Source organism: Nyctereutes procyonoides, unplaced genomic scaffold (assembly GCF_905146905.1).
Source record: "Nyctereutes procyonoides isolate TBG_1078 unplaced genomic scaffold, NYPRO_anot_genome, whole genome shotgun sequence".
Classification (NCBI taxonomy): domain Eukaryota; kingdom Metazoa; phylum Chordata; class Mammalia; order Carnivora; family Canidae; genus Nyctereutes; species Nyctereutes procyonoides.
Window position 1 is genome coordinate 16,226,019 of NW_026575035.1, and position 24,054 is coordinate 16,250,072.

Sequence of the window (24,054 nt, forward strand, 5' to 3'; positions counted from 1 at the left end):
CCCCATCCCACATCTGTATGTTTTGATCAGATGCCAATGTCAGAATTGGGATAAAGAATTGAAAATATGAACATCAGAGATACCTATGTACCCTCCAAAAGAGGAAAGGTGTCCTACTAATCATGTTACTTTGTCATGCCCCCTTGATATATACTTTTCGGAATACAGGAAGAACAAGATAATGCACATGAATGTGAAAATTTAGACTGACATAATGTTATTCTGCATTTTGGAAAGTTGAAAACAAAAGACTCCATGTTTTGTCCTGTGGTGTTGAAACAATGACCCATGGTCAGTCTGAAAGTCAGATCTGTGGTCCATTTGTCAGCTGTCACAGCATCTACCTCACTTTGAGTAGTCCCCTGTAACGTCTGTGAATGCAAACTCCATCAGGCATAGGATAACCGCAGTGGTCAGCAACATTGACTGAACGCTTCAATACAAAACCCAGTATTTCTCTTAGAATTGACTGTAGAAGGTTTTCATGAAATTTTTTCATTTTGCATGCCTCACATTAAATTTGTTAAAAAATGAAAAATCGATTTTTAAAAATAATTTACAAGTATTCATATACGAAGAAAATGACTTAAAAAATACCCACCCAATCACCTACAACTCATCTAGCGCACAATGCTAATAATACATAGGCTGTGACCAAAGAACTCCATGATTTGTGGGGAAGTAGGGAGGCGCAGGCCGTCCTCTGGGAGGAAGTGAAACGTGTCAATGTGGAGACATGCTCTCAGTGGTGCTTTGCTTCCTAAGTCAAGTTCAGCAGCCAAGTTTCAGAGTCAGCGCCGTTACTTATTTCGACCTAAAACAGAAAAAAATGAATTGCTTTAAAAAACTTCAAAATTGAAAACTGAATTTCCTTTCTATTCATCCAGGCTTTTCAAAATGCAAAATAGTTTCTGGGTGCTCCTCATGCAGTCCATGCCTATGACTGTATCAATAAGAAGGCCAAAAAAAAAGCCCCCACTCTTCAGATAGGGCGTGCAATCAGGTAAAAAATTCATAATATTGGATTGCTTTCCTGGGAGAGAAGTGTCAACCCTATAGCAATTGAGGAATGATGTAAAGGGATGGCTTCTGATTGTCCTGAGATAAAGATGATAGGGTAGTATTATGTCTCCAAATTACTAGATACATCCCTAGCCTTGTCTTCCTACAGCATGCTGTTGGCTGATGGCTCAAAAATCATCCTCATCTGGCTTTCATACCACTGATCTATGTTCCTACATACATCCCACCCTGTGATGATCAATTTTATGTGTCAACTTGAGTAGGTAAGGGTACCCAGATATTTGGTCACACAACAACCTAAATATGACTGTGAAGGTGTTTTTTTTTAGATGAGATTTACATTTAAATCAATAGACTTTAAGTAAAGCAGATTATCCTCCATCCTGTGGGTGGGTCTTACTCAGTCCTTTAAAGGCCTTATGAACAAAGACTAGAAGGAATTCTGCATCCGCACTGCCTTTGGACTCCAGACTGTAACATCAGCTCTTCTGTAGGTTCTCCAGTTTGCAAACTTTCCCTGTACTTGTTGGACTTACTTGGTCTAGTAATCATATGAATTAATTTCTTAAAATCTCTCTCTGTCTCGCTCTCTCTCTCCACACACACACATACACATACACACCCTATTCGTTCTGTTTTTCTGGAATACACACTCCCATCTCTAGTTACTCTTGTCTACTGGTTCTGAGTCTATACCAGGTAGTAAGTCTTTGGGAGGTGGTTGTTCTAGCTTATGCATCTTCCTACTATATCAACTTCAATACACTGCCTGCCACACTTGGCACTTAAAGTATTTGTGAATACTTTTGCTCTCACTGTTTCTCTCAAGAAAAAAGTCTTAGCTGATTCAAATCCTATTCATCCTGAGGGTTCAGTTGACCTTTCTTCTCCTCTTCGAAGACTTGTACTTCCACCTCAGCCATCCTGCTTTCTCACCCCGCTGATAGCGGGTCTTACGATGCCTGTTGTAGCCCCTGTGGAGTTAATGTTATTCAACTTCACAATTTAATTTGGCTTTGTTTCACTCAGGTATGTAAGTTTCCTCCCTCCAACTAAATTGTAAGCATCCTACCAGTAGAGGCTGTGTTTTTCATTTATTTTATAGCCCATCTAGCAATTCTCTTTCATTAACACAGTTCAATGACTTGCTCTATGGCACAGAATGGACTTTTTGGGTCATAATTTGAAAAAGCTGAAAAAACCCTCCAACCTCCCAATTTTACTTTTGGGTAACCACTCTTCTCTGTATAAGTGCTGTTCCCTCCTGCACACTTCAAGAGTTGGAGTCCTTTGGCTCTTTCCCCGTCTTCTTATCACATTTTCTCTGCCCCTCTATTTCTCTACATTCTGGAAGACATATAGCCCACGTCTACCTCTTTTGCCCCACTGTAATTTAACAGGGATTAAGGCTGAAAGATAAAGAGATGAGATTATAATGGGGGGAATTTTTATAGTTTTGTATGGAGTCTTAGTTAGCAGGGAGACTCAAGGTCCTAAAATTTATTCATCCATCCAACAGATGAATCTCTTCTAGAATGAGGATAAGGCAGTAGAGGAAGGTGCTTTTGTTTGTTAGTGGTAGTACTGATGGGAGTTTGGGGGGGAACTTCTGGATATACCCACCACATTTAACTTTTGTGGTCAGATTGAACTAATTCTGTTATCTTGTATTTTCTACACTTTCAGTCTAAGTGACTTGACCTTGTGGCAAGATACTTCATATGTGGTCCTGTGTCAGCTTCTGGTATCACATCTGGAGACACATCATGTCTAGTTGTCACTCTTTTAATGGTGTGATGATTGATCAATGAGTCTGTGTAGAACAGTTTGAGTTTTGGAGACCTTAAGATCATATCTTCTTTTCTTCAGATGTTCATAGGTATGTTAGTAGTTACCCGAGGGTACCTACCCTCAAGGCAGAATAAAATCAAGGAATAATATAGTGATGTTATTTCAAAGCGTGTCTTCTGAGAGACCTGTCATTGTATCTTTTTCTATTGCTTTTCTAAGTCTCTCTGTTTATCACTTCTGGTGTGTGTGTGTGTGTTTGTGATTGTGTGTTCACAGACACATGTGCTCTCATCTGTGTATTCTATTTTCTTTCCTATGTCTTGTTTCTTCCTAGAACCTGTCATAACATGTGATTATAAATATTTCTTGATGTGAATATAAAAAGATATGTTTTTAGTATAAAATTTGATTTATGTTCATTGCATTTAAATTTAAAGTCAGAAGTTATTTTCTCTTGGAAACAGGCAAAGTGAAGTTAGTTTACATATGTGGATTAATTTGGGGGAGGAGGGTGCTCCATGTTTCCACATCACCGAGTAAATCTATTTTCATCCTGTTAATATCTATGACAAGGGCTGAGAAGACTGCTAAGAGTTCTGGGAAAAACAGCAATTGACCATTTCCCTGGAGGTTACCATTCAGATGCTAGTTTTCTCATTTTGGAAAAAGCATCCCATGCTTCACAAGGCTGTGTGAGAACCAGGTTCCACAAGGTTCAGGGGGCAGTGAATGAGGTCACATGTCAAATTAGAAGGTCTTAGAGATCCCAGTGAGGTACAGGGCAGATCATCGGTCATGGTCACGATGGGCCCTCTTTGTGTGTTGCTGGCTGCACTGTTGGTGGCATCATTCCTTCCCAGCAAGAATAGTGGTGCATGAACTGACTGGCCTAGTGACCACTCTGAACCATATAAATACAGCCATTTCACTGCTATGTGGTCAAATGGCTACATATTAGGTTGTGTTCTTACATAGTTCCTAAAATTAATTAGTCATTTCGTATGATGGATCAAAAAGTTATTTATATCAGTGACAAAAGTGCTCTGAAGAGAGGAAGAGCAACAAGCCCAAAGCATTGCCCCTTTGTGCTAAGTAAAAGTGGGCATGTGAAGGAGCCCAGCTGTCCTCTGGGACAACTAAGAAGGGGCTGAGTGCCTTACAGTTGTTGTTGAGCTGCATTCTCGAGATCCCTGGGGAAAGTAAAAGCCTGGGCAAGTGCCCACCATTTCCAAGGACTGACGGAAGCCCTCAGGCAGAGGGGTTCAGAACAGAACTCCACACTCAGTAATGGGAAGGGTAAGCAGCCCTCCATTTGAGCAGATTATAGACACCTTGCTCTGTGTACCACAGGGGACAGACAGCTAGAATGACAAATATGAAAGCGTGAAAGACAATTGAGGACAAATAAAAACACGATAAAGACAGAGTTATTATTTTATTAGCCTTAAGGTGCTTGGTTGAGAAAGATAGGAGTGATCAAATAAATGCAGCTTGCAGCTTACAGACTCCAGATTCTTCCAGCTTTAGTTTACTAATACATTGCTGGTGGTTACTGGTTTGTTTGTTTGGGTTTTTAGAGAGAGAGAGACAGAGAGAGAGAGAGAGACAGAAAGAGCTAGCTCACTAGCAGGGGAAAGGAGCAAAGGGAGTGAAAATATCTTAAGAGGCTCCACACTCAGTGCAGAGCCTCACATGGGGCTCCATGGGGCTCCATTTGGGGTTCAGTCTCAGGGCCCTGAAATCATGACCTGCGCCAAAACCAAGAGTGGGAAGCTTAACCCCAGCTGAGCCACCCAGGTTTCCTTGGTATTGGTTTTTAAAGCAAGGTTTGAAAGTGCATCTTTCTGACCTCCGTACCTCCTACAGGTGTGCACATGTGCTCGTGCGCGTGCATGCGCGCACACACACACATCTGTTTGTTCTCCTAGCTGGTTCTTAATCTAGGTGCTGTAAATGCAAAATGGTCTGGCACCAACTTGCAGGGATACTTATACAAAGCAACTTTTCTCAGGGAAGAGCAGGTGGGCGGGACCACCTCTGGCTCTATCCAGTAGCCCGTCATCAGAGACCAATTTCCTCTGGGCTTGGACCATTAGAGGCTGAGACTAGGTGGTGCAGGTACAGGTGGGTGCTGATTGTGGAGCCCCCCTGAAATGGGAATTAGCCTTGTCTGTCTTCTCATCCTGAGTTGCAATAGCTGACAATCAGTAGTTAGCCACATAGCAGGTGACCATTTTTGTGAAGAAAAATTAGTCTCCAGCTAAGGCAATCAGACAAGTCAAGGTGCCAGAGAAAAGTCAAGTTCTCATTTGGAAACCTTAGAAAAAGACTGGCTGAATGTGGGGGAAGAAGCTTTTTCACCAAGTGTTTCTTAATGGCAGTCATGAGGCATCTTACTCATGGGGATTTCTAACGTCATCAGATCTCTCTGCTGTAGAATACAGTTCTGAAACTCCACTACTGTCTTTTTTTGACAAAGTACTTTGGTCTAATTATTTCTACCTGAAGAATTACTGCCACATAGACCTTAATTTCCCCACTACTCAGTTGCTAACCATTTTGATTTTGACAAACTTTAATTTAGTTGTTCACTAGGATGTTCCCTGAAATTCCGTAGCTCTTTCATAGCTGCATGGGTTGTTTTGCCAAGTGATTTTTCTTCCTGACAGATAAATCTGCTTTTATTAGTGCTTTCCCCTGGTGTTACTGCAGCCTCCGCCATAAGCTGCATGGTAAGCGTCCTCTTCAAAGCTACCACTGCCCACATGGCTCACTGCTCCTATGATGAGAGCGACCCTTGCTCTTTCCCCTCACAAAAGGTGATATCAGTGTGGGGGCAGTGATGGAGGAGGCCTTGGCAGAGACCCAGGCTCTATGTCGAGAATTATAGCTCCCTCAGTGATGGTGGTACCAAGATGCTGGACCCCCAACACAGGCTATCCCTGACCTGTGTGCCACATGGCCCAAAGCCAGACCCAGGCAACGACCACTGAGTGCATCTCTGTAGCATTTTCTAATTCTTTTTTTTTAAGTGGTATTTCACCAGTGCAAGGCTGATGGACCCAGCCCTGCCCCCCTCACAGTGTGTGTGTGTGTGTGTGTGTGTGTGTGTGTGTGATGTGGGGGACACCGAGGGCCTCCCACTTATTCTATACCTCTCTTTGCCATGCCAGACTAAAGTCAAGCTCAAGAGGGTCTTCTTTCCCCACTGACTCTGCCAAACCTGATCCTTTGGCTGGGGTTTCACTGGATAGTAGGAATCTTGGTCACCTACATAGCTTTCTTTCTTTTTTTTTTTTATTCAAGTATAATTAACATCCAGTGGTATATTAGTTTCAAGTGTTTAATATAGTGATTTAACAAATGTATACATTTTTCAGTGCTCATCATAAGTGTACTCCCTTCACCTATTTCATCCATCCCACCATCTACCTCCCTGCTGGTAACCATCAGTTTGTTTCTGCATTTGGATCTTTTTTTGGGGGGGGGTGGGTCCCCTTTTTTCTTTGTTCATTTGTTTTGTTCCTTAAATTCCACATATGAATGAGATCATATGGCATTTGTCTTTCTCTGACTTACTTCACTTTATATAATACAGTGTTATACCCTCGAGGCCCATCCATGTTGTTGCAGATAACAGGATCTCATTCTTTTTTATGGCTGGCATCTCCATAGCTTTGGGTATGAAGAGTGATGCTGTTGAGATGGCAAAGCCAAGGCTGCTGAGGATCTGGGGGCATCCCCACCAGGAGCTTTCAAGATTCCTGCTTTACTTAAATATCTACTTCCTCATAGGCTTGCTCAGTTTGTGTGACAATTATGGCAAATGCTAGATTGGATAGTCATGAATTTCAACTTCACCCTCTGTAGAATGGCCAAGCAAATTAGCCTCCACGCCAGGGACATTTATTCTCTTCTTCTTTCCATTAACTCTTTATTATCTTTCCTAAGTAGCTCAGGCATCATCCCTTCACTGAACTCCCACCCCTGCAAGTGAGAAGTAACCATTCTCCCTTCTGCAAAACAATGGCCTTGGGAACATTGTTTTGCATCTCCTTATTTCTGTGTAGGTCTTCTCTCTTAGATCATTGGCTGCTGGAGGTCAAAGCTCAAGTATTTTTCATTTTTCTGTCTCTGGCACCTAACCTGGGATCTAGGACACACATTATAAGTAATAGAGAAAGGCTTGCAAATAAAGCTAACCTAATTTACTTAATCAGGCCTTCTTGATAGCTTGGTATCATTTTGAAAAGAGACAAAACATGGAGGACTAACTCCATATGTAAAATGCCTTCTCCTATCACATCACCCCCAACACACATTTCACACACAATTTGACTGTGGGCACAGCAAAGGTACATTTTATGATTATGAGTAATGACACAATTAAACATGAGAATGGAGGCTTCCTGTGCAAATCGACAGTGTTACCTGTCAATGGAATGTCTGCTTGTAACTACCCCTCTGGAGTCGAAAGCCACCCTTCTACATACAAGTACTTGAGAGTATGTTCAGGATTCTTCTGATTCACTTTTTAAAAATTTTTTTATTCCCTTAATAAAGTGGCTTCCTCATAAAATCTGGCTTTGTACTCCATGGAGATTAAAGAGACTGAAAGTTAAAAACCAGCATTCCCTCCCTGTCTGACAATTATACAGATGATTGGCTTTTTCTCCAACTTGTTGCTGACTGGTGATATGGCATCACTGAGCTGGGCGCAACAGAATCCAATAAAATGGCCTTATTAAAAGAAATCAAGCAGGATGACTGATGCCAACTGGATAAACTGCAATATTTGCATACCAGTGGGGAGCACACACGCTGACCTCTTAAATTGTTTCATGCACAATGATTTTAATTCAGGTTTGGTTTGATCTTTCAGATTCCTGCTCCCTTCATGGTTGAAAGGCTTTCCATATTCATCTGACAGTAATATGCATAATTTGTCAAAGGAGGAACTTGTCCTATTGCCTTCCACGGCCTGTAGTTTATGCTACATTCAGCTAAAAAAGTGTGAGAGTTCATCAGTGAACAGGGTAGTTGAGAAAACCCTTCGAGGAGGCAGTAGAGTTGATCAAAGCCTTTCGGGTAATCTCATGGGTTTGCTTCATGTATTCTTGATTCACAGAAATGGGAGAGACATTAGGAAACATAGATGGCAGTCACTCGCCTCTGGGCCATGCCAGAGAACACTGTGAGGTGCACAGATACACATGCCACTCAAGAAAGGAGATCCCATCAACATTAATCAACTGCAATTTTAATAACCTTCCTTAATAGAAAGATCTTTCTTACATCTGACCAGCATTTTTCATATTGCAATTTCCTCTGCTGAGTTATTTTTTTCACAGTGGAGATGAAAGAAATCATTCATCACCTTCTTTATTACATAACGAATGCATATTAGACTCTTCTAGCCACAACTAGGCATTGTTTTCCATTCTTTTCTCACTTCCAATGCACTGATCATCTTTATTATTGTCACAATCTCTGCCAAGTTCCACAGATCCACAAATATCAACTTTTGGAGCACATCATTTATGAGCACTCAGTAGCATGAGTAATGAGGTGGTGACTACTTAGTCCCAGAGTGTTATATAAGGTGAATGATTTTCCAAATTGGATTTGCTTTAAGAAGCCGACATTTATTTAAACATCTATCATGTGACAGGCACAGTGCTGATTTGTGTAGCTTGTGAGCTATGTTTCCTTTCGATCATTCTGCCAGAATAAAATTAATTCAACCTGGAGAGGTTGGAGGAGCCCGTGCAGGCTTCTCAGGGCTGGGGGTGAGGGGCTGTGGCAAAAAGGCAGCAGATGAAGCCTTTCATGTATGTTTCCTACACAGGAAATTTACATAATTTCTTTTATAAACAATGGAATTGCAGAACATTGGGCTGAAAGAATAGGAAGGTCATCTGGACAAGTCTACAATATCAGGCATGGTGATAGCTTATCATTCAGAAAAGATCCCAGCTCTACCCCTTACTCCTAGTGGGACTTTGGGGAATTTGTCTAACCTCTATGTACCTCTATTTCCTTTTTTATGAAGTGGGACTGTTAACTAGTACATTGCATTATTTCCATGAGGATTAAGTGAAATAATACATGCCAAGTGCTTAGCACATGATAGCTATTATTTTATACTAAATATGGATAGATGTTTGTTTCTTAGAGTTTTCAAGGAATGGAGTCACTGTATCTATTTTCGTGCTTTCTAGTATTTTATCAATCAGGTGACCATGATTCCTTCCTTATACTCAGTTACAATCTGTCCAGGTTAAGATGTTTTTTTTTGTTATAGTTGTTGACTTGCTTCCATGTGCTCTAGGAACAGTTAGTCAAATATTGGAGTACTAGACACAATCATAGGTAATTTTACATATACTGTACATACCTTATCCCATTTAATCCACTTCCCTTCTCTGCCTGTGAAACCATAATACAGGTGGGAGAACTAAGTCTCAGGGGCATCAAGGAAGGGCCCTGAGATCACACACAAGGATCCTGAATTCTAACCTAATCCTTCTCCACTTTTCTCTCTGTTATGTGGCCTCCAAGTTACATATCTGGTTTCTCTTCTATAGATTACATTATCCTTTTTTTTTTCCAATTTGGCAATCAACCTTTGATAAGAAAAATAAAAAAAAAGTTTCAGAAACAAACCATGTTATCTATTTCAAATTATTTTTGGAATGAGTAATAATAATGATGATGTTGGGTTACATGTAAAAGGTGTGTTTTAAATATGAGTGGAAAATTAAACCAATGATTAGTAGTAGCAGGTCCAAATTATCTCAGGTTTGGTTAGTTTTGACCAAGTTAGAAGGATTAATATTTTCCATCTCATCACACCTTTACTTACAGGTTAACAGGCTTTAACTCAACATGATCCTGGTAGTAGGATTGTGCATCAAGTCCACCTATGAAGTCAACTGAAAATATAACATAGCCTGATGTGAATAAATGTGTAAATAAAAACACACATAGTACTCGGTGTTTGAAATAGAACACATAAAAATAATATTAACAAAAAAAGCTGTCTACCACAAATGGAAAAAATGTATACTTAATATAAAAGACTGCTAAAAGTATTATCAATGGTCAAAAAACAGGGAAATTTTAAGAAACACATAAAGAACTTGGGATCCTAAAGACTGAAAAATCAAAGTTGTTATTGACTTTAGTGAAAAATGAAGTAACATCAAATAATGTTAGATTTTAAATAATATGTTTGTCCTTAGGCATACGGATATGCTCTTTCCCCCTATATATCAGAAGATATACCTTTTCATCTTGTTGCCAGAATCCAGTTGTTTTCTTAAGAATATTTATGGCATCATTAGAAAAACCTTTAAGAAGTCATATAATCTATGCCCATGCCTTTTGTCCTCAAGCCATCCTTGACGAATAGGCATTTGCTTTTTGCAAAGAAGGTTTCATCTCTTCTCTGGTAGCATGGTACTGGTTTCACAGTCTGTATAGAATCACTATGCTTGGTGACATTCATTCTAATTTCTTTCTGTTTTCATCATAGCTTCTGTCTTTCCTTTATCATAATGCCCATGGCTAATCTTAGTTCATGTCTCTTTTTTTTGGTAGTCTATTAAAACTATTAATTATTTTATAACAAAGTTTGGTTATATTACAGCACTATAACATTAACAGGTACATAGGCATGTGGGGATACTGAACTTTCAGTGAGTCTGTGTTTGTGTACACAAGATGCCAATATTGTATCACATCCTCAGCTCAAGGCAGGAGTGTCAGTGACTTGTGATTTAGTGAGGGATGACTTAGCCTAGAAATTGTATTAAAGCCTAGACATACTCTAGGTATAGCCACTCTGACCTGCTGTATCCTTTTACCTCGATTGAAGAAGCTAAGGTAAGGCCGGATAAATCAAAGCTTCACCAGATCACTGTGTAGACACAACAAGCAGGTGTCAGGGATCATTTCCAGGCAATCCCCTTGGAGACTAGATGAACCTGAAGCCTATCGTTTTCTTGCCAGGTCACATAAGTTACCTGGACACTATATTAAGGAGAGAAACAGTGAAAGAGGAGCCAATCTGAGCCACTGAAAAGACTCCCAGAAAGAATAAGCAGTGCATAGGGACCATTTAAATGGTTGGATAGGACAAAATTTTTATCAGATTAGATATATTTTTTAAAGATTTTATTTATTTATTCATGAGAGACTCAGAGAGAAAGAGAGGCAGAGGGAGAAGCAGGCTCCATGCAGGGAGCTCAACTTGGGACTCGATCCCAGGTCTCCAGGACCCCACCTCAGGCTGCAGGCGGCGCTAAGCCACTGCGCCACCGGGGCCGCCTTCAGATTAGATATTTAATCAAACATCCACTCCATCTTGCTGACCAGTGGGTGGGAAATTAGAAAAATCAAACTGATTAAAAGTTGAATGGGCGGGGGATCTCTGTGGCTCAGTGGTTTAGCGCCTGCCTTCGGCAGGGCGTGATCCTGGAGTCTCAGGATTGAGTCCCAAATCAGGCTGCCTGCATGGCACCTGCTTCTCCCTCTGCCTGTGTCTCTGCCTCTCTCTCTCTCTCTCTGTGTGACTATCATAAAAAAAAAAATTAAAAAAATTTAAAAAAGTAAATAAATATATGCATTTGTGAATAAAATGATTCCATTGAAATTATATTCAAAGTAAAATTTTTTTATAAAAATAAAGATGGCATATATTTGAATGCTTTATTTTTTTCCCCATAGATTTATTTACTTATTTTTAAGAGAGAGAGAGAGAAACTAGGGGAGGGGCAGAGGGAGAGGAAGAGAATCTCAAGTACTCCCTGCTGAGCATAGAGCTGGAGGCAGGACTTGATTCCCGGACCCTGAGATCGTGACCTGAGCCAAAACCAAGAGTTGGATGCTTAATCAACTGAGCCACCTAGATGTCCCTTATATCTGTATGCTTTAAAGCAAAACAAGAAGACAACTTTTTATGTTGATCATTTGAACATTAAAATGTAACATTAATACAGTCATTATTTTTGGGAAAATTCATGTACTAGATAGCTCCTTAGCTATCTCTGTCTGTAATATATCAGATCATGGAATATACATATAACATATATTTTTTTCTATATGGTTTTATTATTTTCATGAATTTATTTATAATCTTATTCAAAGTTTTTGTGGTTAGTAAAGTTGAAATTGTTGATACCTTAATTGACTCTGTAAATGATAGTATTTTTAACTATGGAAATATTCTCCATATAAGGCACGAGTGATCTCCATGTGAGTTTGCTAAAGAGTGGATATGGGTAGAGTTATTCAGCCCAAATACTTTCCCAGGTAATGTTATTTTACCTCTATTTAGTGCATCTTTGCCCAAAATTTTATAATACAAGAAATTATATTGTATCTATTTATGACTTTTTAAAATATGAATGTTGCAAAATTCTTAGGCCTTCTCACACTTCAGCTTCTTTTCATTCTGGTGCAGAATATAAATTCATCCAATTAAAAATAGGAGGTCTGTCAAAAGAATCTTTTCTCAAGTTGAGATATTTCAAGAGGAAATTATAAAATTGAAAAATTAAATCTTATATAACATTTGAGCTTTCATGATTTAATTTGCCCGGTTCTCTTCCTTTGGTGAGCATAAATTTCAATGTTCTCCTTTTTATAACCTCTCAATTACTGCCATTTACTAAAAGCTTCAGAGGATGATTTTTGGGGTGCTTCATTTGTTGAATGATTCAATTTAAGTCTTTCAACTGACCTTGAATGCAATGCCACTGAAATGTAGAAGATTCATTTATAAAAATGCTTGCAACTATTGTAGGGAAATTAGATTGATCTATAAAGTACTTCTTTAAAGGCTGAAATGTTTAATTCTGATGGATGAAGAGAAGCAAAGATAGAAAATGTATTCTGCCTTCCTGAAGTTCTTTTAGTTTGTTTTCAACATCAAACTCATTACCAAAATGTTTTCAGGTAAATGCAAATCAAAATCACAATGGCATACTGCGTTATACCCACTAAGAGAGCTAGAACAAAAATGTCAGATAATAGCAAATGTTGGTGAGGATGTAGACAGATTAGAACCTCCCTACGACAGCTGGTCAGAATGTAAAATGGTGCAGCCACTTTGGAAAACAGTTCCTAAAATGGCTAAACAGAGTTACCATATAACCCAGAAATTCCACTCCTAAGTACATACCCAAGATAAATGAAAACATATGTCCTCACAAAAATTTGTACATAGAAATTTATAACAGCATTCATAATATCCAAATAGTGAAAAAATTCTCATTTACTTACCCTAATGTGTGTACATGGAAACATATGTAATATATATATAGTTATATACATATATATGTTACGTTATTATATATGCTTATATATACATATACGTCTGAAAACTAGAGTTCCTATTTTCATTGCTGCATTCACTGCAGCTTCATAGGGAGGCAACTATACCTCTGGGTGCCCTCTACGACCATGCCTGGCAGCTGTGGGCTGGTGCCCTGTGTCCAGCATCCAGCACTTGCCCACCTCCATCTGGCATTGAGAGGAGGTGGCTATCTCTGCTACTCCTGTCCAAGCACCTACTTTTTAAATCACTGACTGATCTACATGCAGTCCTTAAAGATTTGGGGAGAAGATGGAGGTGGTGTTGGTTTTCTTATACATGCAAGCATGTGTCATAAGGAGAATTCTATTCATTGCGCTTGTTTCCCACACATCTTGAGGAGACTATGACAGAAGCTTGATCTACTATCAGTTTACCCATCCTAGATTCTCCTAATACAATTATTAATGGTAATATTGCATTCAATTCAAATATTGCATATTTGAAAACCAAAAAAATGTAGGACAGAGCTTAAGTGGGACAGGATGCCAAAAGAACATGTGTAAACAAAGACTGTTTCAACCAAACTAAGACACACGGTCATCCCAGTGGATGGTATGACAAATGAGCTACATTTTTTCTGGGTATCAGAATTCTAGTGCAAGGTAAATGTTTCATATTTTTAAAATAAAAAATTACATATTGGTAAAACTTAAATTATCAAGCATCCAGAACTCAAGAAGACTTCAAAAAGAGTAACTATTAAGGAAGAATCACTGAAAACTAAGTAATTAAAAAAAAGGTACGTTCAGAAACTAAAAACATCAAGAATCCTTTATGGTTGGAATGCAATGTGGCTTTTTGGCAACAGAAGCCTATAAGTCCATGAGATGATGATGTTCCTATATAAAAATGAGTTTTTTATCTATATACTAACACTTGCCATTTATCAGAATGGAACAAGAGTTCAAGTAAAGGAGTAAAATTGGAGCATAAATGGAGGGTAAGTGTACAGATCCTGAAAGCTTGTTTTGTTTTATTTTGTTTTTTAAATGATGTCAAATGCTTTTAAAAAAGGAAAAGGGCAGCCCGGGTGGCTCAGCGGTTTAGTGCTGCTTTCAGCCCAGGGCCTGATCCTGGAGACCTGGGATTGAGTTCCCTGCATGGAGCCTGCTTCTCCCTCTGCCTGTGTCTCTGCCTCTCTCTCTCTCTCTGTGTGTGTCTCTCATGAATAAATAAATAAAAGCTTAAAAAAAATAAAATAAAAATAAAAAAGGAAGAAAAAAATTTTTTTAAAGATTATTTTTTTGGAGAGAGCAGAGAGACAGAGAGAACGAGAGACAGCAAGAGCAGGGAGGAGAAGGAGAAGCAGGCTCCATCCCAGGACTCCGGGATCACACCCTGAGCTGAAGGCAGACACTCAACCCAACTGCTGAGCCACCCAGGTGTCCCCAGTACAGTAAAATGTTGCTTTAAACCTAGAGTAGCTTTGTGGTTCCTTCATGTCAGGGGGAATCCTCCTCAGGGCTATGGAATGGCTAGCAAAGATCTTTGGTTACAAGTAGCAATTTCTTCTAAGAAGTTGCTTGGTTGTGCCTTGGAAGTTGGCACAGGAAATACATCTGAAAGTACTGCAAACAATGGGGTTTCCTGGCTGCAGGCTCTCCCTGTGCGATGTTTTAGAGTAATACCTCAGTTTCCCACGAGAACAAGAATGGGGAAGAGAGCAGGGCAATGCATAACAGGTTCTTCTGGACAGCTGCTGCCAACTCTTAATCGCACTGCTTTTTGTTCTCCATTTTAAGACTTGTATACAGAGTACACAGAATTCAACATAACTGTTCTTCAGGTCACCCAGCAAGCTGTTCCCCCAACACCCACCCCTTTGCCTCCCCGTGCTTCCTTCTTTCCTACCTCTTCCATCCACTCTGCTGTCAAAGATCCCCATATGGAGTTCTCACTGTAATAACTACAGATTTCGTGGAGGTTTCCTTTCCAATCCTCTTGTTCTAATACCTCTGAAAACTTGTCTGTGCCTTTTTTGATTCCTTCTCATGTTTTCTTGAAATTCATCATCTCATTTCCACTGGAAAAATTCCTTAATTCAACATCTTCTTAATCTGTCTCATGAAAATGAATTTTAGAATGCACAATTGCCTTACTTTCTTAATCATATAATATGTCTCCTTTAAGGAAAACTTAAAAGCTGAAGGTCCTCCTTCCTATGGATTTGTTTTCAAGTCTTTTGTTAAGTCATCATTAAAATTGTTTTTTCCTTTTTTTGGGGCACCCGGGTGGCTCAGTCAGTTAGGCATCTGCCTTTAGCCCGGGTCCTCATCTCAGGGTCCTGGGATACAGCCCCACATCCAGCTCCTTGCTCAGCTGGGAGTCTGCTTCTCCCTCTCTGGTTACTCCTCCCCCTGCTCATACTCTCTCTAAAATAAAATAAAATAAAATCTTTTTTTAAAAAAATTCTTCCTTGGACACCTGGGTGGCTCAGCTGGTTAAAACATCTGCCTTTGGCTCAGGTCATGATCCCGGGGTCCTGGGATCGAGCCCATGTAAGGCTCCCTGCTGAGTGGGAAGCCTGCTTCTCCTACTCCTCCCTGCTGACACAGGGAGCCTGTTTGACTCTCTGCCTATGTCTCTGCCTCTCTCTGTGTCTCTCATGAATAAATAAATAAAATCTTTAAAAAAAGCAACATCTTACTGTACAAATCTGCAGTTGTTTTCCACTTATAAAAGATACACAACCAACTGCAACTTTTCTATTTAGCTACAGGCAACTTTTTGTCATAAACTATAAACTAAGTTTCCAAAAGATAAGTCAGTGCTACTGATTCAGTTCCTTACTCACACATTGCAAACCTGATTGACTTAATACACCTAAAGCGGCAATGACATTTGTATAAATATAAACCCGAGGCAATGCCATTCCCAGTGAGAGCTCAAGCTGTCATCTCTGCCCCAGGCTTAGCTATATTCACCAAATAATTACCAGAATATAGGTGTTTTGTTTCTCATCCAGCTACGCTGCACGCCACCTTGTCACTGAATTAAGAAACTCCCATGCCCTGGAACATTGCCTTTAGCTCAGAGCAATGAAAAGACCCAGGAAGATGAGGACCAATTAATATATTTATTCAGAACTTCCTGGTCTATCATTGTTTCTGCTATTCAGGTATGAGATCGTTTTAATAAACATTGATGGTACAAGTTGCTGGGAATAATGTCTTAAGAAAGCATTGCTCACACCCTAAAGAACTCAAATATTGTTGCAACATTTGACTGTGGTTTACTTGTTCTGTGATACGAATTCATAAGAGAAAAGCCAGGGTAGAGGCTTGCCACCAACTGAGTTCATGTAGATAGGATTTTGCAGCACCCCGCGGATAATGAGGGCTTTTAGGAAAGACCAGTTATTTCAGAGGTAGCTGACAACTAAACTCCGCCTGTGCATAAGGGAAAGAGCTATTTTGCAGCATCCCTGATCTGCTGTCATCTCCCGCGTGAAGAACCCGAGTTTTCCGAGCTGTGCTGTGCCAAATTGTAGGCCATGGTCTGGCTGGGCAAAGCGCCACGATGGGTGTGTGCTGGGCATGGTAAGGATGGACAGTGCCCTCAAACACTTGCTGATACCCAGAGGGGGTGGCTGTGCTGTGCTGCTGCCTGCCCCAAATAGGTATATGAACCTGAAGAGCTCTTCAGGCAGACCCATGACACCCAAATGCAAGCTTGATGGCCATTCCTCATTTTCTTAATGGGGCAAGAAGTTTAACATTTCTTCCACCTTTCAGAAAGCCCATGTAACTCAAAAAGGGAAGCACTTGGGATCAATAGATGCTCAAAGATAAGTCAGCTCCAGACCGGGAGAGCAGAGTCCTCAGTCCTGCAGGTTGGGCTGTCTGGGATCAGAATTCTTCAACATTTTTAACTCTTCCTGCTTGGCAATAACCATGCAACATGAGCTCTTATTTCTCTCTGGTCCCCTCTCAGTCTCAGGTACTGACATGGGGAACCAATATCACTGTCATTGTTACTGTCGGCAATTTGGTCTGGAAAACATGGGAAGCTGTCACTGGGAGATCCTGGAGAGTTTGGAAGCAACCCCAGATCTGTCCAGGACTTCCAGACCCTGCTTGTCCTAGGGAGGGGGAGGGGAAGCAATAAGAGACCAGTAGTCTGCAGCTGGAGAATGCGTACCCAGATGTATAGACTTTGCAAATGGTGTGCAGTTTCAAGTGGTCATTCCAAGAGCCTTAATTCCAAAATTTATGTGTCCTGAGAAAGTACCTGAGGCTGTTCGGATTCTTGGTTTCCTCATCCTCCTTCACAATTGTCTTCATTCCACTTTACAATGGAAGGTATTTATCTCAGCCATCTGGACTCTTGGCACATTACCCTGGAGGGTATGTATTATCCTCCCACTAAACAAAATGGCTGTTTTAATGATGATAAAATAATAGCTTCTAATGACAAGGTATGTGGCTCTAGTTTTTTGTTTTCAAAATAAATTTTGTAATAAATTTTAGTACATTAAGAACATTTTTTGATACTAGGCCACTGTGTTTTCCCATATACCTTAGGCCACTTTGCCTATAACTTCACTCCTCCCTACTTGTCCTTCCTTTTTTCCTGCCTTATTTTCTCTTTTGTGCTTATCACTATTTGCCATGTTATATTGTATATTTTACTTAAAAAGACCTTACTTGTTGTCTGACTCCCTTACTACAGTTTAAGTTTTATGATACAAGAATTTTTGTCTGATCTTGTGTGATTTTGTTCACCACTATATCCTTAGAACCTAAAACAGTGCTGGGTGCAAGGAAGGCCCTCAAAACTACCTGGGGAAATAAGGAATTAAAATAATTGAATGACTTTGCTGTAACTAAATTCCTTCCATTCTCATATTTTTTCTGTATACAAGGTCTCTATAAATGTAACACTATGACCAAATATTGTAAGTATGTGAGGTAGCCTATCTCATCCTAGAAATAACTAATATTCATCCATGAGTACACGGACTAATTGAAAGAAAACACTCCATTTCATTAAGAGGTACTCTTCCACTAAATGTTTCATTTTATGTGTTAGTTTTTCTTTGGATAGGGTTATAAGTGAAATTATTGGCTATCAACCTGACTGAGCAAATGTAAACATATTACACATATTGATGAATACTTTTATGTTTGCTCAATCACATTGGTAGCCAATAACTGTAAGCATAACACCACCCAAAGACAAACTTTAACACTTAAAATCTGAGTCATGGGAAAAAATTACATTTTTATTTTATTTTTATTTTTATAAAGATTACATTTTTATTTATCGAAATAAATCTAAAAAATCTGCAAGTCCTTTACACTGAATACAACAAAACACATTGAAAGAAATTAAAGGTGTCTTAAACAAATGGAAGAATAGAAAAAATTCATAGATTGTGAAACTCAATGCAATAAAGATATAATTTGATCTGTGGCTTAATCTATGGATTCAAAGCAATCCCAATAAGCCTTTCAGCAGTTTGATCAAAATAGTCATCCTATAAAGAAGATGTAATATATATATAATGGAATATTACTCAACCATCAGAAAAGATGAATACCTACCATTTCCATTGACATGGATGGAATTGGAGGGTATTATGCTGCTTGAATCGGAGAAAGACAATTATATGGTTTCACTCATATGTGGAATATAAGAAATAGTGAAAGGGAAACTGAGTGAGGAAAAATTAGTGAGGAAGACAAACCATGAGAGACTCGACTCTGGGAGACAAAGGGTTGCAGAAGAGGAGGTGGGTAGAGGGATGGGGTAACTGGGTAACAGGCATTAAGGAGGGCATGTGGTGTGATGAGCACTGGGTGTTATACTCTATATTGGCAAATTGAATTTAAATAAAAAAATAATAAAGTCAGAGAAGGATTCTAAAATAAAATATGAATCCTAAAATGTATATGAAAAGGCAAGGACTTAAGATTAGTTGAGACAATCTGAAAGAACAAACCATGAAATTTCCTCATTTAGGACTTAGACTGGTAATGGGACTATATAAACTAAAAACTTATATTCATCAAAAAATAATATTTATTGAAAATAAAATTTCAATCTAAAAACAATTCTGCATTTCAGAAGTATATGATAGAATAAGAAAATATTTTAAGGATAAACATACGATATTAGGACTATTCTATGAGTCAGGTGGAATGGAGATAACATGTTCCAAGAGGAACTGGAGCAATTTAAAGTTTCAACTCAATTAAAGCTTATTTAGGTATTTTTTATTTTCCTTTTTTTTTCTTTTAGAGAGAGAGAGAGGAGCAGAGGGAGGGGCAGAGGGAGAGAGAGAGAGAGAGAGAGAGAGAGAGAGAGAGAGAGACTCTCCAGCAGGCACCACACCCAGCGTGGAGCCAGATGCGGGGCTAGATCTTACTCTCTTGAGATCATGACCTGAGCTAATTAAGAGTCAGATGTTTAAAGGACTGACCCCACCCAGGCAGCCCAGGTACTTTTTAAATGTAAGATTGTGATATTAAATTGCTACGGTGGGACGCCTGGGTGGCTCAGCAGTTGAGCGTCTGCCTTTCCCTCAGGGCATGATCTGGAGTCTGGAGACTGAGTCCTGCATTGTGCTCCCTGAGAGGAGCCTGCTTCTCCCTCTGCCTGTGTTTCTGCCTCTTTCTGTGTGTCTCTTGTGAATAAATAAATACAATCTTAAAAAAAGATTGCTATGCCATTTAGATTCCATAGGATACATTCAAAAGAGTAATGCCTCAGTTTTACTATTAAATATTGTGATTTGTAACATGTTAATCTACCTAAGATGGAATTTCTCAAATTCCTCTCTCTCTATGGTTCTGAGTTAGTTAGGGTTGGCTACAAGAGACTTTGGTGTGAGATATGGAGCAGCAGCAGTTATTGTGCTCAGGAAGTTGATGTGGGGTCCCAGGCTCCATTATGGCTTATACATGGAGTACTGACAGCCAACAGTGAGATCCTGTTGACAACCGAGACCACAGTGGGATCACTGCACAGTTCAGTGGATGCTCAGCCCTACCCCTCACAGATGGCACCACCACATCAACCTTCATGTCAGAATCAGTGCTGGGAGGACAGCCCTCCCTGAGCTCATATCTGATGCGGCTGAGAAATTACTGAAATGGCTGAGTTTTCTTGGATGTGCCTATCATGAGGAAGAAATGCTAAGTCTGGTTTTGTGAAAATAAGGAAAGTCACATTTTTGTCACATAGTTTGGGGGGGTAGGGTAGAAGTATGATTTCACAATTTTGTAATATTTGAATTGGATCTTGAGATTCTGTTATTCTAATGATAAGTTTTGTATATTTACTGTTCTGTACTAAATAAAATAAGACCATTGATTTGGAGCAAGATCATTGGCTATATTACATTATATATGACTCTCTGTATTCACTTAAATTTTAATAGGGTAGCCTATTATTTTTCTCCACAGTGTGCAAGTAATTTATATTCTCACTCAATATTTAAATATGAATGTTCTGGTTTTAATCTAGTGAATGACCAATGTCTCTTTCTTTACCTATTTATGAAGAATTTACTTGTTATCCCTGTTGGAGAGAAAAGCACAATTGCGTGTTGGAAAGCATATGGACTTGGTACTTGAAATATCTAGGTCAGATAATAGTTCCACTCCTTACAGGTTATGTGAGTTGGGAAAAATCTCAGTGTAATGGAGTAAGAAGAATGACTGCCTCACAATGTGGTTGCCCTAGATGAGGCAGTGGCTATGGAGCGCTGGCACTCAGCAAGCATATGGCAAATGGCAGGCTGTTACTGATATTATTTGCACATTTATCTTATTCTGACGACATGTTCCCATCAACTACTGATTTCTGAAATTCTACAAGCTTTGTGTGTAGCTTAGGATAACAATGATCCATGAGAATTCCAACATTCTTTTGCCCCTATTGTCCAGAACACTGCCTGTCCTTGAGGAACTTGCACTGGATTTGTGTCGAGTTTGATTTTCTCATATTTGGAAAGAAGAGCTAGTTTGGAGGAGGGCAAACTGGTTAGTCTGCCACACATTAAAGCCTGAGGTTTCATCTTCTTTGAACATTTTTTTTTTATTCTGGGAAAAGTAGGCTCCCCTGCATAAAGACATAGTGCAAGAGAGGAAATAATGCTCAGTGGAGGTAGAATTTGTGGAGTTAAGTGTGGGTGCAGTACCAGGACTCGCCCAGGACACACGTGACCATCTCCATCACCACTCATTTAGCTTTTGACTGGCATTGCTTTTATTCCCTACTCCTTTTTTCCCCCCACAGTAGCACAAACCCTGAGGGGCAATTTCTCTTTTTTCTCTCCGTATTTCAAGTCACTCTGTGGGATTCTTTGTATATAATATATATCCCCTTGGTGCAAAGTGCACAAAGCGACTTTTTCATAATGTGTTCAGCGTTACTCGTTTAGATGCAGTGATATGCTTATTCTAGGCATTCTGTAAGGATCCTGTGGACCGTCCTTAGTATTTTTTTTTTCCGTCTTTAGTATTTTGTCTTTGATTCTTCTGCAGGGGAACTTGGTTGCAGTGTCCCTACAGGGTGCTTTGATAATAATCATCTATTACTGCGGCTTCTCTCCTTGCTCCTCATTGCAAGAGTTGTACCATCTTTGTAGAGATGCCTGTAACGTATCTCCCTCCACCATCCTACCCCCTCAGCACATGCATGTGCTTTTTAGCTTTGTTTTTCTCATATTTTGAAAGATGGTACTTTTTTTCCTTTTTTACATTGGGCTTCATCTTTCATAACACATTTTCTATTCTCTTTAAAGTGACTCCGCTCTTTCAAAGCCACAAAAACTGCGCTCCATGTTGCTATAGTATATACACTCTTAACCCTTTAGCTAATCTTAGTTGGGTGGAATGGCTGCTCACTGTTCTCAACTAGGGTTTGGCTTTACCAAAGGCCTTTGCAAAGTTTTCTAATTTTCCAATTATTATTATTCAGAATCACTGGTGGCCGAAGGCCTACATGTCAACTGCTGGGCTCATCTGGAGGTACATTTTACTTTAGAGAAAACAAGATAAAAAAGAAAATCTTGGAAGCACCTCCCTTTTCATTTTTATTTGGCTGCCTTTCTAGTATTTCTCGCTTTCCTGGGTTTAGAGCTCTGGAATCAGATGTTCCCATAATCTTGCTGACAGTTGCTTCCCACTTTATGATAATTTTTAAATAATGGAATAATGAATTTCTAAAATCTCCTTGGGGTCAATAAAGCAGCACGGAATGGCCGAGAGGAAAACTGATGCTCAAAAAAGTAAAGGCTAAATACAGTTCTAAGAAAAAAAAAATACAGTTCTAAGAACTTGTCTAAACAGTTAGAACTTCTTCCCTATATAATTAATTTTTTCTTAGTTATCCAGTTTTCCCAATAACTTTTTTTTAAATAATTTTCATTTAAATCAAGTCACAAATATCTGTTGATTTTAAAGTCTCTCTATAATTCCTTTTTATTGTCTGCTTCTACAGTTCTGGACATTTTCCCTTGAATATCATTATTTTTTTTAATGGCCTCTATTATTACTTTTGGTTCTCCTTGTCCTAGAACAATCTTTATCCAAAAAAAAAAAAAAAGTTTCTTCTGAGATCTTTTTTTTTTTTTTAAAGATCTTATTTATTTATTCAGGAGAGATGACACACACAAAGAGAGAGGCAGAGACATTGGCAGAGGGAGAAGCAGGCTCCATGCAGGGAGCCTGATGTGGGACTCGATCTCAGGATTCTGGGATCACACCCTGAGCCTAAGGCAGAGGCTCAGCTACTGAGTGACCCAGGCATCTCTTCTGAGATCTTTTTCTTTTTTAAAAAAAATTCTTTTATTTATTCATGAGACACACACACACACACACACACACACAGACAGAGAGACAGAGACAGAGAAAGAGGCAGAGACACAGGCAGAGGGAGAAGCAGGCTCCGTGCAGGGAGCATGACGTGGGACTCGATCCTGGGTCTCTAGGGTCACGCCCTGGGCCAAAGGCAGTGCTAAACCGCTGAGCCACCCAGGCTTCCCCTGAGATTTTTTTTTTTTAAATAAATCCTTTTCTCTTTCTTTGAATTACTATTCAAAGAAAATTCATCATATTCTTCCCAAGATTAAACCCATTTATTGACTCCATATCATCTAGCAGAGCACCACAACTGGTGTGATCTGAACTGGTACAGATGTGACAAGATATCAATTCCCTTATTCCCTGGTGTGTGTGTGTGTGTGTGTGTGTGTGTGTGTGTGTGTGTAGTTTGGAGTAGCTAGCCCTCTGGGCCAGTCATTTTTTTGCTGGGAGAAAAGTGATTTATTTACCACAGGGTGCCCTGTAAATGTAGCTTAATCTGGGAGTGCTGAAATATGAACTAGGTTGGGAATCACTGATGTAAGACAGAATTCATGATCCCTCAAAGCTCACCCCACCATTCACGTGGTGAACTGAACATACCCAATTACTCATCACTTCTTGTGTAATTCATGTTTTCCCTAGGCTTTCTCGAATATTCTATGGTTTTCCCAAGCTTTTTTTTTTTTTTTGACATATTTTCCCTAGTATTTAGAATTTATTTTCTTTCTTTCTTTCTTGGTGATGTAATATTCTCCATTTAAGACCATGTTCACATGCTCTGAGTAGCCATGTTTGGTGCTCTGAGACACAATTAGCCTCTGCTTAATTTTTCTGTGCATGTGATTTACTTTAAGGAGATCATTATCTGCACTTGACTGTTCTGTAATTATTTACATGTTTGGCTCACTTATTAGAACATAAAATCTCTTAGGAAGAAGACCAAGTCTTATTCACCTATGTATCCTTGTGGCCTAACACACAGAAGTCTTTCAAAAACTGTTTCTGAAATGAATGAATCAATGAAGAATTAGCTATTTAACCTTG

At 39.4% G+C, this 24,054-nt stretch overlaps 1 protein-coding gene across 1 annotated transcript in view; it reads right to left on the reverse strand.

The window, feature by feature from the left end:
* Positions 1–439: 439 nt before the first annotated feature.
* NKAIN3 (sodium/potassium transporting ATPase interacting 3) overlaps positions 440–24,054 on the reverse strand; it is a 278,453-nt gene continuing 254,838 nt past the window's right edge. The window contains exons 6-7 of the mRNA XM_055318196.1: positions 9,680–9,749; positions 440–814 (exon numbers count right to left, since the gene is read on the reverse strand). Of these exons, the coding sequence (XP_055174171.1) occupies positions 805–814; positions 9,680–9,749 (80 nt within the window). The 3' untranslated portion in view covers positions 440–804. The remainder of the gene's footprint in view (positions 815–9,679; positions 9,750–24,054) is intronic.